The 14091-nt window shown below is 40.7% G+C and overlaps 1 protein-coding gene across 2 annotated transcripts in view; it reads left to right on the top strand.

Annotated features, from left to right (window-relative positions):
* Positions 1–5009: 5009 nt before the first annotated feature.
* The window catches only part of UBTD2 (ubiquitin domain containing 2), a 62168-nt gene continuing 53086 nt past the window's right edge, over positions 5010–14091 (top strand). Inside the window, exon 1 of one of the 2 annotated variants that reach the window (XM_082725108.1) lies at positions 5010–5505. In XM_082725108.1, coding sequence (XP_082581234.1) covers positions 5436–5505 — 70 coding nt within the window. In that variant the 5' untranslated portion in view covers positions 5010–5435. The remainder of the gene's footprint in view (positions 5506–14091) is intronic. The other variant, XM_082725105.1, reaches the window with a different exon arrangement.

Below are 14091 nucleotides of genomic sequence, written 5' to 3' on the forward strand. Positions count from 1 at the left end.
TTTCCTATAAACAAACAAACAAACAGTCCCAACCTTAGGGAAAAAAAAAGACTAATGGGATAGAATTGAGTATAGAAATAAACTGATACATTTATGGTTAATTGGTTTTCAACAGGAATACCAAGACAATTCAATGGGAAATAGAATGGTCTTTTCAACAAATGGCGGAATACTGGAAATCCACATGCAAAAATAATAAAATTGGACCCCTACCTCACACCATACTAAAAAATTAACTCAGAGTGGGTTAAGGACCTAAATGTCAGAGCTAAAACTATCAAACTCTTAGAGGAAAAGAGGTGTAGATCTTCATGACTTTATGTTAGACAGTGGTTTCTTAGACATGAGCCCCAAAGCATAAGTAACCAAAGAAAAAATTGGAAAAATGAACTTTATTAAAATTAAAAACTGTCATGCTTCAAAGGACACTATCAGGAGAAAATATTTGCAAATCATATATCTGCTAAAGGATTTGTAGTCAGAATATAGAAAGAACATTTACAACTCAATATAAAGAGATACTATTTTAAAATGTGCAAAGTGAGTAAACATTTTTCCAAAAACTGATATACAAATGGTCAATAAGTACATAAAAATGCATTCAACATTATTAGTCATTAGAAAGTACAAGTCAAAACTATAATAAGGGACGCCTGGGTGGCTCAGCTGGTTGGATGACTGCCTTCCGCTCAGGTCATGATCCTGGAATCCTGGGATCGAGTTCCGCATCAGGCTCCCAGCTCCATGGGGAGTCTGCTTCTCCCTCTGACCTTCTCCTCACTCATGCTCTCTCTCACTGTCTCTCTCTCAAATAAATAAATAAAATCTTTAAAAAAAACTATAATAAGATACCCTACATATCAAAAACAGCTGGATCATTTCACATTTCCTTATAAATTGCTGGTGGGAATGTAAAATGGTACAAACATTTTGTAAAATACTTTGTCAATTCCTCAGAAAGTTAAACATAGAATTACCATAGGCCCTCAAAATTCCACTCATAGGTATATACCCAGAACAATTGAAAACATATGTCCAGGGCGCCTGGGTGGCTCAGTGGGTTAAGCCGCTGCCTTCGGCTCAGGTCATGATCTCAGGGTCCTGGGATCGAGTCCCGCATTGGGCTCTCTGCTCAGCAGGGAGCCTGCTTCCTTCTCTCTCTCTCTCTGCCTGCCTCTCAGTGTACTTGTAATTTCTCTCTGTCAAATAAATAAATAAAATCTTAAAAAAAAAAAAAAGAAAACATATGTCCAGACAAAAACTTGTATGGAAATATTCACAACAGCTTTATTCATATTACCCCCAAAACAGAAACAACCTAAATTCTCATCAACTGATAAACGCAATATGCTATATCCACACAATAGAAAATTAATCAGCCAGAAATAAGAATGAAGTACCGATACATTAAACAATATGGATGAACCTTGAAAACATTATGCCACGCAAATGAAATCAGCCACTAGAGACCTAATATGATTCCATTTATATGTAATGTCCAGAATAGACAAAATACAGAGACAATAAGTTGATTAGTGTTGGCTGGGCTAGGGCTTTTAGTTGGGAGCAAATGGGGAGTGACTGCTAATAGGTATGGGGTTTCTTTTTGAGGTGATGAAAATATTCTAAATTGATTGTAAATATACTAAAAGCCATTGAACTGTACGCTTTATTTTTATTTTAATAATTAATTTAATAATTAATATTTAATAATTATCATATAACAATCTGTTAGTTTCAGGTGTACAACATAGTTATTCAATATTTGTATATATTGCAAAATGATCACAATAAATCTAATTGACATCCATCACTATACATGGTTATAAAATTTTTTTCCTGTAATGAAAAGTTTCAAGATTTTGGGATGCCTGGGTGGCTCAGTCATTGGGCATCTGCCTTCTTCTCAGGTCATTATCCCAGAGTCCTGGGATCAAGCCCTGTGTCAGGCTCCCTGCTTGGCAGGAGGCCTGCCTCTCCTTCTCCGACTACCCCCCCGCCACCCCGCTTATGTTTCCTCTCTCGCTGTCTCTCTCTTTCTCTGTCAAATAGATAAACAAAATCTTAAAAAAAAAAACTTTCAAGATTTATTTCCTCAGCAAATTTCAAATATGCAATATAGTATTCACTATAGTCATTGTGATGTACATTACAATCCCATGACTTATTTCATAACTGGAAGTTTGTACATTTTGACCCCTTCACCTATTCTGCCATCCCCCTCCCCCCCACACCTCTGACAACCACTAATCATTCTCTGTATCTATGGGCTTGGAGTGGTTTTGTCTTTATTGTTGTTTTAAGTCCCGCTTAAAAGTGAGATCATAAGGTATTTCTCTTTCTCTGTTTGACTTATTTCACTTAGGATAATGTCCTCAGGGTCCATCCATGTTGTCACAAATGGCAAGAGTTCATTCTTTTTCATGGCTAAATAATACTCCACTGTGTGAATCAATCTATCTCTCACATTTTCTTTATCCATTCAACTACTGATGGGCACTTGTTTCCATGTCTTGGCTCTTGTAAATAATGCTGCATACATTTTTTTAAGTTAATGTTTTCATTTCTTTTCTTTTTTAAAGATTTATTTGTTTGAAAGAGAGAGCAAACACAGAGGGAGAGGGAGAAGATGATTCCCCACTGAGCAAGGAGCCCAACACAGGGCCCAATCCCAGGACCCCGGGATCATGACCCGAGCTGAAGGCAGATGCTTAACCGACTGAGCCATCCAGGTGTTCCAAATGTTTTCATTTACTTTGGATAAATACCCAAAATTGGAATTGTTAACTTTTTGAGGAACCTCCATACTGTTGTCCATAGTGGCTATACCAATTTAAATTATGCACTTTAAATTGGTGAGATATACAGTATATGAATTCTATCTCAATAAAGACATTATAAAAAATAGAGAAACACATACATACACACATACACGGGGTGCACAAAGAAGGCACTGTTATCTATAGAAGGTCTTAAGTGGATTGAGCCATGCATTGTTTAAATAGGTGATGTTAGACATGAAGTAGAGGAGAGTTAATAAAGAGCCCCCACAGAGTTTAGAGCATTGTCACTGGCCCAGTTTTACAGGTGAGGAAATTGAGCTGTATAGAAATTCAAGGTCATGTAGCTAGTATAGAATGGAAGCCAGATTCCAACCCAGGAAGTTGATAGCAGAGTTGGGGCCCTTAATTGCCACATGACTCTCTCTCCTGGGGACTTGTGATTCTGTTCTAAGATAGAAGCAAGGTGGAGAATACTCATAACTGAAAATCTCCCAGTGACATGGCTCTCTCTTCCTAGGGCAACTCCTTAGTGCTCATCAGAAACACTCATCACTTGGGTGCCTATCATCTGTTTAATAGGCATTGTGAAAGTCTTAGTTTCTGCAGTTTCTAGAGCAAAATTCAGGACAAAGCAATTCCTTTGAAGATACTCAACATGCAGCTTCTCTCCTTCAGGGAAGTGATGAAGTGATGTCTGTCTGCCAATGTGAATACTCAGCTGAGAATGATCAGATAGAAGAGGGCTTTGTGACACAGTACCTGAATGTCAGAGCAACCTCTGAAAACTCATAAAAACATGATTGTATAGAAGCTTTTTTGAATTTTCATGACTAGCCAGGACAACACGAATTTGTCAGTATAAATTTCATATAGCAGATTTCTATTTCTCACCAGACATTTCTGTGTTTTTATGTAAGCATAAGATTTGGTTTGTCAAACCCTCATTTGTATGATTATCAAATAAATACAAGGACAGAAATCTTTCTCTGCCTTTTGAACTATTTATGTGAACGAGATACCCATGTGTGAGATAATGCCAAGTCAAAGGGTATGAACATTTTTAAGGTTCTTGATCCTTGTTTCCAAATTACTTTGCAAAAAGATTGAACCAATTTACACTCCCACCAGCAGTGTATGAAAATACATTTAAATGCAAATTCCAAGCTGCAGAGTCTCTTTCTTAGGTATTTCACTTAAAATTTTTTTTAATGCTAAGCAAAAGCCCACCCAGGATGTTAAAAAAAGAAAGTCTGATATAAAAATGGAGCAGATAGTTAAAACAGTTTGGGCAGAAATAAGCTTTATAAAGGCCCAAGCTGGCTGATAAAAATTTTAAGGCATCATAGCAGAACACAATTCTGAAGGGACCATTAACAATTTGGCTTAGATTAGGATAGCGACCGCCAAGAATGTCGGGCGTGGTCCTTGTACCAAATTCCAGTTTAGAAAAAGCAGGGGATTTGATTTTTTTTTAATACTTCATTTTGTTCTAAAGACGATTTAAGATACCTAAAGGGAAGATCTTGAGAAGTAGCATTGTATTTGAATAATCAATCCCGTGAAGATGAAATGAACCCACGCCCTCCGAACTACTCCGCGCTTATCTCTCCATGGAATGCCTCGCCTCTGTAATCCGAGTCCAGCCTGCAACCACAATGACCGCCTCTACGTCTAATAATGGGGCACAGTGATTTGGGAGGGGGACTTGGGAGCGGGGCAGGCAAGGGGAAGCGCGTACCCAACCACTGAATTCTACACAAACCTCAAAGATTCTGGCATCTCAGCCTTCAGGCAGGACCTCCTACCCACCTCCGCCAGTTATTTGGGAACCAGCCCCGTCCCCGCCTGCAAGGCTTCTTTGACTACTTCTCAGTGCCCCCTCCGACCCGCTTCCCCGAGAAAGAGAAAGGGCTGACGCCCGAGGAGGAGCCACAAACTCGATTTCACCCCTCTCCGTTTCTCCTTCCTCACTTTGTTCCTCCTTTCCTGCTGGCTCTCCCTTCTTCCCTTTCTTTTCTTCTTTGCCTATCCCTCCTCGCCTCCTCTCCCTGCCTCTTCCCCCGGACGGATCCCCGCTTCGCCTCCGCTTCTCGGGCTCAGAGCTCCCCTCCCCTCTCCTCCCCACCGCCCAAGCTCTCCGCTCGCGGCCCCATCCCGCAGCCAATCAGCGCACGGCCTCCCGCGGCCCCGCCCCCGCAGGCCGTTCCGGGCGGGCCCGGCGGAGCCCAGGCCGCGGGTGCGGAGGGCGGCGCCGCGGGGCGGGGGCCGATGGGGTCTGGCGGACGGGCGGCGCCGGTGCGGGGCTCGCCTGGACGCGGGTGTGCGGAGGTGTGAGGGGGCGAGGCGGGCGCTGTGGCCCGCCCGGGATGGGCCAGCCCTGGCCTGGCGGGGCCGAGCCGGAGGCGAGGGCGGCGCGCGGGCCAGGCCTGCCGGGCGGGCGGCCGGGGGGCTGAGGTAGAAGTGGGCGCGGAGGAAGGGGCCGAGCCAAGGCGGTGGGTGGAGCGGCGAGGGGGGCGGAGGCTGGGCCGCGGCGGGCGAGAGAAGCGCCGCGCCTGTCCGGGGCTCGGTGGCGGCGGCGGCGCCTGAGGAGGCAGAGGCGGCGGCGGGCCGGACGAGCGCCCGGAGGTGGCGGACGAGGCGCCGGGGGCCCCCATGGGCGGGTGTGTGGGCGCCCAGCACGACTCCTCGGGCAGCCTCAACGAGAACTCGGAGGGCACCGGAGGTAGGTGAGCGCCAGGGGGCAGCCTCGGCCCCCCATTGTTCCCGGCCAGGCCCGGCCACCTGTCCCGGCCCCTGCGGGCCCGCGGGCCGCGCGGCCGGGGCCCCCGCGCCCCTTTGTCATCCCCTCCTCCACGTCACTCCCCGCGCTCCGCTTCCGGCCGCCCCGCCGGCCGCGGGGTCGCCCCCTGCCCTCCCGACCCCTGAGGAAAGTCCTTCGCACGCCGGGGATGTAGCCCTCGGCCTCTAGACCCCACCGCCTCGGCTCGGGAAACTCGGACCAGAAACTGCCTTTCTTGGCCACCCCACTCCTTCCCCAGCCCGTTTAATTATTCAGGAACAGGATGGCGGCGCTGGGGTTGCAGAAAAGCGAATTGATGGGGGGGGGGGGTTGGGGAGGGGAGCCTAATGCATTCCCTCCGACGGGCCCCGCCACATCTCTCCGCACCCTTCCTCGTTCAGCAGAGTTGGCTGGTCTCAGCTTTCCTGAGTTTCAGATGACAGCTGCCCTGGTTGGTTCCAGTTTGGCCATTTAAACCTGCAAGTTTCTGGAGCTTGGCCGGGGAAGTCTCAAGTGGCCACACGCATTATTTTAAGGAGGGGTTGGGAAACAGTCCGCCCGAGGAAAACGTGGCTGCTTGCTACAGCGTGCGGGTGCTGGGCCAGTTTGCAGTCGGGGTGGGCTAGTCAAATTCCTATCCGCCTTACGTAAAGGAAAATGTGTAGGATAAAAGCACAAATACAAGAGTCCGACTTAGCTTCGTAGGATCAGTACTTTAATAAAAAGTTTTCTAACACGGAACGCACTTCTGATTTATCGTAAATGGTTTGCTGAGGCGAGCTTTCTTATTCAGTCGGCATTGTAGTATAGCGGTGTAATAAAATTAATTCTACCTTGGCTTAAATGATCGTTGCCTGAGTCCACTCTGTAGCTTGTGTAGAGGGCAGAATGTTTTAGTGAAAGAAGAAACAGCTAGGAATAGCAAAGATGACTGTGTTGGTTTTGTTCCAACCTTCTGTTAGATGTCTTAGAATGTGGGGCGTATTTATAAGTTCCTAAACTAAGTCGTTTGGGGATGAGAGGGTCTACAACTTTTTCTTATACTAGCTTTAGACCAGTTGCTTGCCCTCTCACTTGAGCTCCACTTATAAACTATACCTAACATTTGGCTGATGAATTTCCTGAATTACATGATATTTTGCCATGCCACCTCATTAAAATCTGTGGGTTTCCTGTATGATTAAATCCTGGGCAGATAGTTTAAGAGTTCAGTGAAGTGTGTCTTGAAAAAAACTTGTATGTGCAAATGGTATTTAATAGTGCATTTCATGTCATAGCATTATTTGGTGGCGCATTAACAGTGAGATCCTCAGTGATAACAAAGCAGGAGATAAAAAGGGTATGATTTTAAAACAGCTCTGGGGTGAGGTCAGATTGGGGGGGGTCACAGTGATTCTGCCTGCAATTGAGGTGATCACTAATGGTACCAAAATATATTAGTACGTGCTATAGGTAGTGTTTAGTTTCAATTAAATTTGATTTTTTTGCACTCAAAATTTGTAATAAACATCTTTCCCTTCTTGGTAATGAACTTGAGCCAATTTCGTTAAGCCTTTTGGTAACCTGACTTATGACCAGCCAGGCATTATTAGCATGGGTCTTTAAAAGCATGAAGTCTTAGCTTCTGATAATTTACTGCCAGTGGTGTCTAGTGAGTTAGCCCTAGTATCAGTTTCCTTGAGAACTGAGTTCTCTGGACTTTAAGCTGTGCTGTACCTTTCCAAAGTAAAGTTTAGAAAAAAGAAACACCAACTATCAAACCTCCTTATTTTCTCCTGAAGAGGAAGTATGGGCCTCATGTAACTGGGATGGAGGAAGGAGCTATGTGGGATAAAAGGATTGTTTCTGGAATTTAATTGTGGAAGCCTTTATTTGTCATTATTGTCATGATAGTTAAGAGTTAATTGTGGTTTAAAGGAATTAGCTCAGATGAGTGTTTCAGGTTAACACATTAAATAGTTTTTGCTTTTATTTTAGGTTTTTGTTGAGAAAAGAAAAACTATTTTTCCTAAGCGTGTTGGCACAGATCATTCGCTTTTCAAACATAATGGTTCATAGTTTTAATCAGGATATTTGGGTTATGAAAAATTCTTTTATCAACATGAAGTAAAAATAAAGTCTTCTGATGCTTTTCATGACCTTTCTAATTACATTCACAGTGTTATTGAATGTAATGTGGAATCTCACCATTTTAGATTGATTTGACTCTTGAGGATTAGCTAGTCTTAGTAAAAAAAAAAATGACTTTTTTAAAAACCTTTTTGGTTGAGATACTGTACTTTCCCTTTCCCTCTGGATCTAAGTCTCTTATGTATGCAAGTTAGTTGTGGTACATGAGAAAAACTTCCTTACTTGGTGATTTACTTCTTTGAAGGAATTTGGGAAATTTTTGCAAAAGACCTTAGGATACGGAAATTGCTTAATTTACATTTTAAGATTTGTGTTACATGTTATTTTGGAATCATTTGTAGTATTTTCCTCTGGTATACTTTGCCTAGAATTGTTTGTAAGTTTGAGTTTTTTAAATGCCTAATTTTCATCAAGACAACTATATTATATACATTATATGCAATTATTTAGCAGTTCACTCCCAGCTTCCATGCTCCTAGAACATTTTTTAACAGCATATTCTATGTGGTTCTCTGCCTTATTATAGTGATACTGTGATGCTGGGGTTGGAACTGAGGGCCTTTAGACAAGGCTTTATGTTAGTCCATGGCATTGGCTAATGAATTAAATCTCATGATTTTTAAAAAAAAAATACATGACAGGGCATCTGAGTGGCTCAGTCGTTAAGCTTCTGCCTTCAGCTCCAGGGTGCTGGGATTGGGCTCTCTGCTCAGTGGGAAGCCTGCTTCTTCCTCTCCCACTCCTTCTGCTTCTGTTCCCTGTCTTGCTGTGTCTCTGTCAAATAAATAAATAAAATCTTAAATAAATAAATAAAGTATATATATATGTGTGTGTGTGAGATTAGTTGAGAGAGCTAACTAGCTTTTTTTTTTTTTTTTTTTTAATTTTGTTCACCTCTTTAATGAACACAATAATGTACAAAATAGGTTCTTACTTTCTGGGTTTGTCATTTATTCTTAGGTTCAGTAATATCCCAAGAGGACTAACCCTTGGTGGTCATATAAGTTTCCAGGTTTACAGCAGGATAACTGACTGCTGTGCATTCATTTCTTTATTTCAGAATGTCATGAGAATATCGTGGAATTTTTTTGGGTATTCATTTATAGCAACCTTATAGTCTACCTATTTGATTAACGGTAGTTTTTGAGTAATATTAACTACCATTTACCCAGTATTTGTTATGTAAGAAGTGTTGTGCTAAGTGATTATTTTCTCATTTAGTCTTCAACAACTCTGGGAGTTGGATAATATCTCTATTTTATGGATGGATTGAAGCTGGGAGAAATTAAATAACTTGCTTAACATCACATAGCTTGCAAATAGTCAGAAACTTGAACTCAGAGCTGTACTAAAAAATTTCTCTTTTTTTCCGGTTTCATTTTTTAGCTTGTGATACAGTACATATAAAATTTGCCGCTTTAACCATTTTTAAGTGTATAATTCAGTGGCATTAAGTGTATAATTCAGTGTGAAACCATCACCATTATGGATTTCCAAAATTTTTCATCTCTCCCATTAGAAACTCTGGATCCATTAAGCAATACTGCTGCTCCTCTCTCCCAACCCCTGTTAACTTCTAAATCTAGGTTTTGTCTCTATGAATTTATCAAGTCTAGATATTTCATATAAGTGGAATAATATATTTATTCTTTTGTTTGTGGTATATTTCACTTAGCATAATATCTGGGTTCATCCAGTGGTAGTAAATATCAGTACCTCATTATTTTTATGGCTGAATAATATTCCATTGTATGTATATACCACATTTTGTTTATCCATTCTACTATTGATGGACATTTGGGCTGTTCCTACTTTTTGTTTGTTATAAGTGGCTATGAACTTCAGTGTACAAAGAGCTGTTTGAGTCCCTGTTTTTGAGTCTTTTGGTTATAATATACCTAAGAGTGGAATTGCTAGGTTATATGGTAATTCTTGCTAGGTTAAATGGTTTACCTTTTGGAGGAACTGCCAGACTTTACCACAGTAGCTGCATTGTTTTACATTCTAGCAGCAACATTACATGTGTTTCAGTTTCTCCATATGTTCACCCACACTAATCTCCCATTTTTAAAATTATAGCCATTGTAATTGGTATGAAGTGCTATCTCACTGTGGTTTTGGTTTGCATTTCCCTAATGACTAGTAATGTTGAGCATCTTTTAACATTCTTCTTGGACATTTGTTTATCTTCTTTGGAGAAACTTATGTTTAAGCCCTTTGGCTATTTTTTAATTGGGTTATTTTGGGTTTTTGTTGTTGTTGTTGGTTGTGGGAGATCTTTATATATTCTGTACATTAAATCCATGTCACAGGGATGATTTGCAAATATTTTCTCCCATTTTTAGGTTGTCTTTTTACTTTTTCCCCCCCAGGGGGCATCTGGGTGGCTCACTCAGTTAAGCATCTGACTCTCATGATTTCAGGGTCATAAGATCGAGTCCTGCATCTGGCTCTGCCCTTGGCAGAGTCTGCTTGTCCCTCGGTCTCTGCCACTCCTGCTGCTCCCCTTCTCCCCTGTCTTTACACTCTCTTGATGATGTCCTTTGATACATAAAAGTTTTTAATTTTAATGGAGTCCAATTTATTTTTTCTTTTGCTGCCTGGGTTTCTAGTTTTTGTTTTAAATGTATTTAATTCTTCACTGATGGAGAAAGAATAAATCTATAACCAGTAATTCACAGTCTAACTTAACTAACAATTTGCTTTCTTAACTATGAATAGAAAGCTGTTTTAAGTTTCTTTTCTGTATATGGGGATAAGGTTGATTAGCAATGAAATGCTTTTTAAAAAGTTGATGAAAGTAATCCATAAACCTACTTCAACTTCTTAATCAAGAGGTGATTGTTATATTTTCTGCACAAGTATTTTACAATCAACAGGCATTGAATACCCACAATATGTTGCTCTTGTTCCAAAAAAAGGAATCATGATCTTATTTCTTGAATATGCCAAAATCCTTTTTTAGGAAAGCATAATAAAATATGCATACATGAAATAACTATAAAACACTATGTAAACAGATAAATATACCATAGGATAAACTGTGCAAGTCCTGAGGGAATAAAAGAAAGTAGTGATCTCAGCTGCTCAAAGATAGGGTCCCTGGACCAGCAGCTTTGCAGGAACCCGGGAATATGTTAGAAGTACAGAATCTCAGGCCCCACCCATGACCTAATAATTCAGAATCTGCATTTTTAACAAGATTTTCAAATGGTTCCTATGCATATTAAAGTTGGAGAAGCACTGATACAGGATTGCTTATAGTGGAAAGAGACTAAATGGAGGAACCCAATAGGAAAAAAATGACATGAGTTGGTAATTTATTGGATATAAGAATACATAAAAGAAAATAAAGTACAGACAGTCCCCTGACTTATAATGGCTCACCTTACAATTTTTCTGTTTTAGAATTTTATGATGGTACAAAGTGATACATACACATTCAGTAGAAACCATACTTCACGGTTTAAATTTAGATCTTCTCTGTAGCTAGTGAGAGGTGGTATGAGACTCTCTTGTGATGCCGGTCAGTGGCAGCAAGCTGCAGCTCCCAGTCAGCTATGTGGTCATAAGGGTTAGCAACCAATAGACTTACTATTCTGTTTTTCAGTATAACATTCAATAAATTTTATGATATTTGACACTTCAGTATAAAATAAGCTTTATGTTAAATGATTTTGCCTGACTATAGACTAATGTAAGTGTTCTGTGCACATTTAAGGTATGCTAGGCTAAGCTTTGATGTTCTATAGGTTAGTTGTATTAAATGTAATTTCTTTTTTATTTTTGAAGATTTTTTATGAGACAGAGAGAGCGAGCAAGAGGAGAGGGAGAAACACTCCCTGCTGAGTGGGGATCCCGATGCGGTTCTGGATCCCAGGACTCTGAGATCATGACCTGAGCGGAAGGCAGACACTTAAACAGCTGAGCCACCCAGGCATCCCTTAAATGCATTTTTAACTTAGGATTTATAGTTTTCAATTTATGATGGGTGTATTGGGACGTAACCTTTTATCATTCGAGGAAGATCTGTAATCACGTATTTGTGAATCTGGATAACCGGGAATATTGAGATGGCCTGGCAGATTTTGGGGAATAAGAAAGAGCTATCTTGGGCAATCTATAGTTTGCCTTTCAGTATGTTAAGGTTTAGCTGACAGAATTTTTAAGTTGGGACATCATGTTGGATGGTGCAGAAGTTTAGGTATGGACCTCCTAGATACTCAGGTTATGAATGTGGATTTTGGAGTCAGCTGGGGGAGGTTGACTGAAGGTATAAAAATAAATGACTACTTATAAGTAAAAAGGGAAGGAAAGTACTAAGAATTTAGTTGTCAACATTTCATAGAAGATGGAGAAATGAGGTGATTACCTCTAATCAGGGCCTGACCTTACTAGATGGTCAGTATTCTCAATTTTGTTGAACTATTGGGAAACAGGAAATCAGTCCTGTCGTCTGCCTTTGAAATTTATAGATCTGATTGTATTTGAACACACCATTCTTAACAATTTCAGAAAATAACTTGGTTTGTTAACTTATTCTGGTGTGGTGTTTGCAGAAATTCTACCTGTAGTTTATTACAACCAAACTCAAGATAGACTTCTTGAGCATTCAACCCCAGAATATTCTATTAGCTCTTTTTTTTTTTTTAAGATTTTATTTATTTATTTGATAGACAGAGATCACAAGCAGGCATAGAGGCAGGCAGAGAGAGGGGGAAGCAGACTCCCCGCCAAGCAGAGAGCCTGATGTGGGGCTAGATTCTAGGAGCCCAAGATCATGACCCGAGGTGAAGGCAAGAGGCTTTAACCCACTGAGCCACCCATGCACCCCTCCAGTAGCTCTTTTGTGTTTAGTATATGTTAGAACAAACACATTTCTCCACAAAAACCTTGTTTGTTTCTTCACCAAGAATACCATTGTCTCCTCTTTATGTATTTTCAGTGTTCCATACTACACATCATCTAACGAGGTGGTTTACTGAATTTTCTTATGCTTCTACTCTTAGGACTGAGTCTATAATTAAAAAATGAAGCAGAATTGAGCATGAGGAGGACTGAAGATTTAGTCTGTGCTTATCCCAAATGTAACAGTGGAAGTAAAAATTTTTCATATTTTCAGCGTTGGTAGCTCTGAGGCTTTTATAAGCAGAGTGCATAAAATTTTATACCAATTGGAGAGAGATGTACTGTGAAATAGGAGGTATTTCCTTTTTTTTTTTTTTTTTTTTTTTTAAGATTTACTTGAGAGAGAGAAACAGGGGAAAGTGGGGAAGAGAGAGAGAGAGAGAGAGAAACTCTAGCAGACTCCTTGATGAGCAGGGATCCCGATGTGGGGTTCAATCCCATGACCTTGAGATCATGACCTGAGTTGAAATCCGAAATTCTGACACTTAACTGAGTCACCCAAGCACCCCAGGAGGCATTTACTTGATGTAAAGTAGAAGGTGCTTGATTTTACCAGGAGGAGTAGATCTGTGGGGAAAGACCTAAAGGAAAATAAGGCAGCAAGACGCTATAGTTTGGAAATACAGTGGAATTCTGGGTAGGTAATTTTGGTAGGTTATGAGAACTGAATTTAGGTCCGGGGTGCTACAGTTGGAAGATAGTAAGATATGGAGAATGCTCTTTGGGATGAGATTTAAGCACTTGAATTTATATTAAAAATTGACATGGGATGTTGTAGCCCCTACTGAATAAGCTACCTTCTGTTGGGCTAATCCCCTTTTGTTCTCAATTTTTTAACATATAAAGGGTTGATGTTTCTTCCCAGTCAGTATTGTCTTGGAATTTATGTTGGAATGGCATTTTTTAAAGATTCTTGCTATGGATATTAAACGGACTCTTTTTTTCACCTCTGACTGTATTTAGAAATCATTTGCTAGTACCGCATGCTATGAATAGAATCTTTAAAATCTTTAAGCCATTAGAAATGATGAGGATCTTCATTCTTCTGATTTTTTGATAGCCCTAGTCTCTAACACCTCTCAATTTTAATAGATGGATTTTATTTTTAAATTTATCTGATTTTTTACTGTAAATGCAAAGCTTTGGCAGCATCTTGCTAGTAGTACTATACTCAGGTGAGCCTTCTGATAAGAATGATTATTGAGGGGACACCTGGGTGGGTCAGTGGGTTAAAGCCTCTGCCTTCGGCTCAGGTCATGATCTCGGGGTCCTGGGATCGGGCCTGCATCAGGCTCTCTGCTCGCTGGGGAGCCTGCTTCCCTTCCTCTCTCTGACTGCCTCTCTGCCTACTTGTGATCTCTCTCTCTCTTTTTCTGTCAAATAAATAAATAAATCTTTTTTAAAAAGTGTTTATTGAGTGTTGATCACTTATAATAAGGAACTTGTACTGTTATATTAATAAATCAATTAATCTCTCTTGTGGTTTTTGAC

This window comes from Mustela nivalis (assembly GCF_964662115.1).
Source record: "Mustela nivalis genome assembly, chromosome: 3".
Taxonomy (NCBI): domain Eukaryota; kingdom Metazoa; phylum Chordata; class Mammalia; order Carnivora; family Mustelidae; genus Mustela; species Mustela nivalis.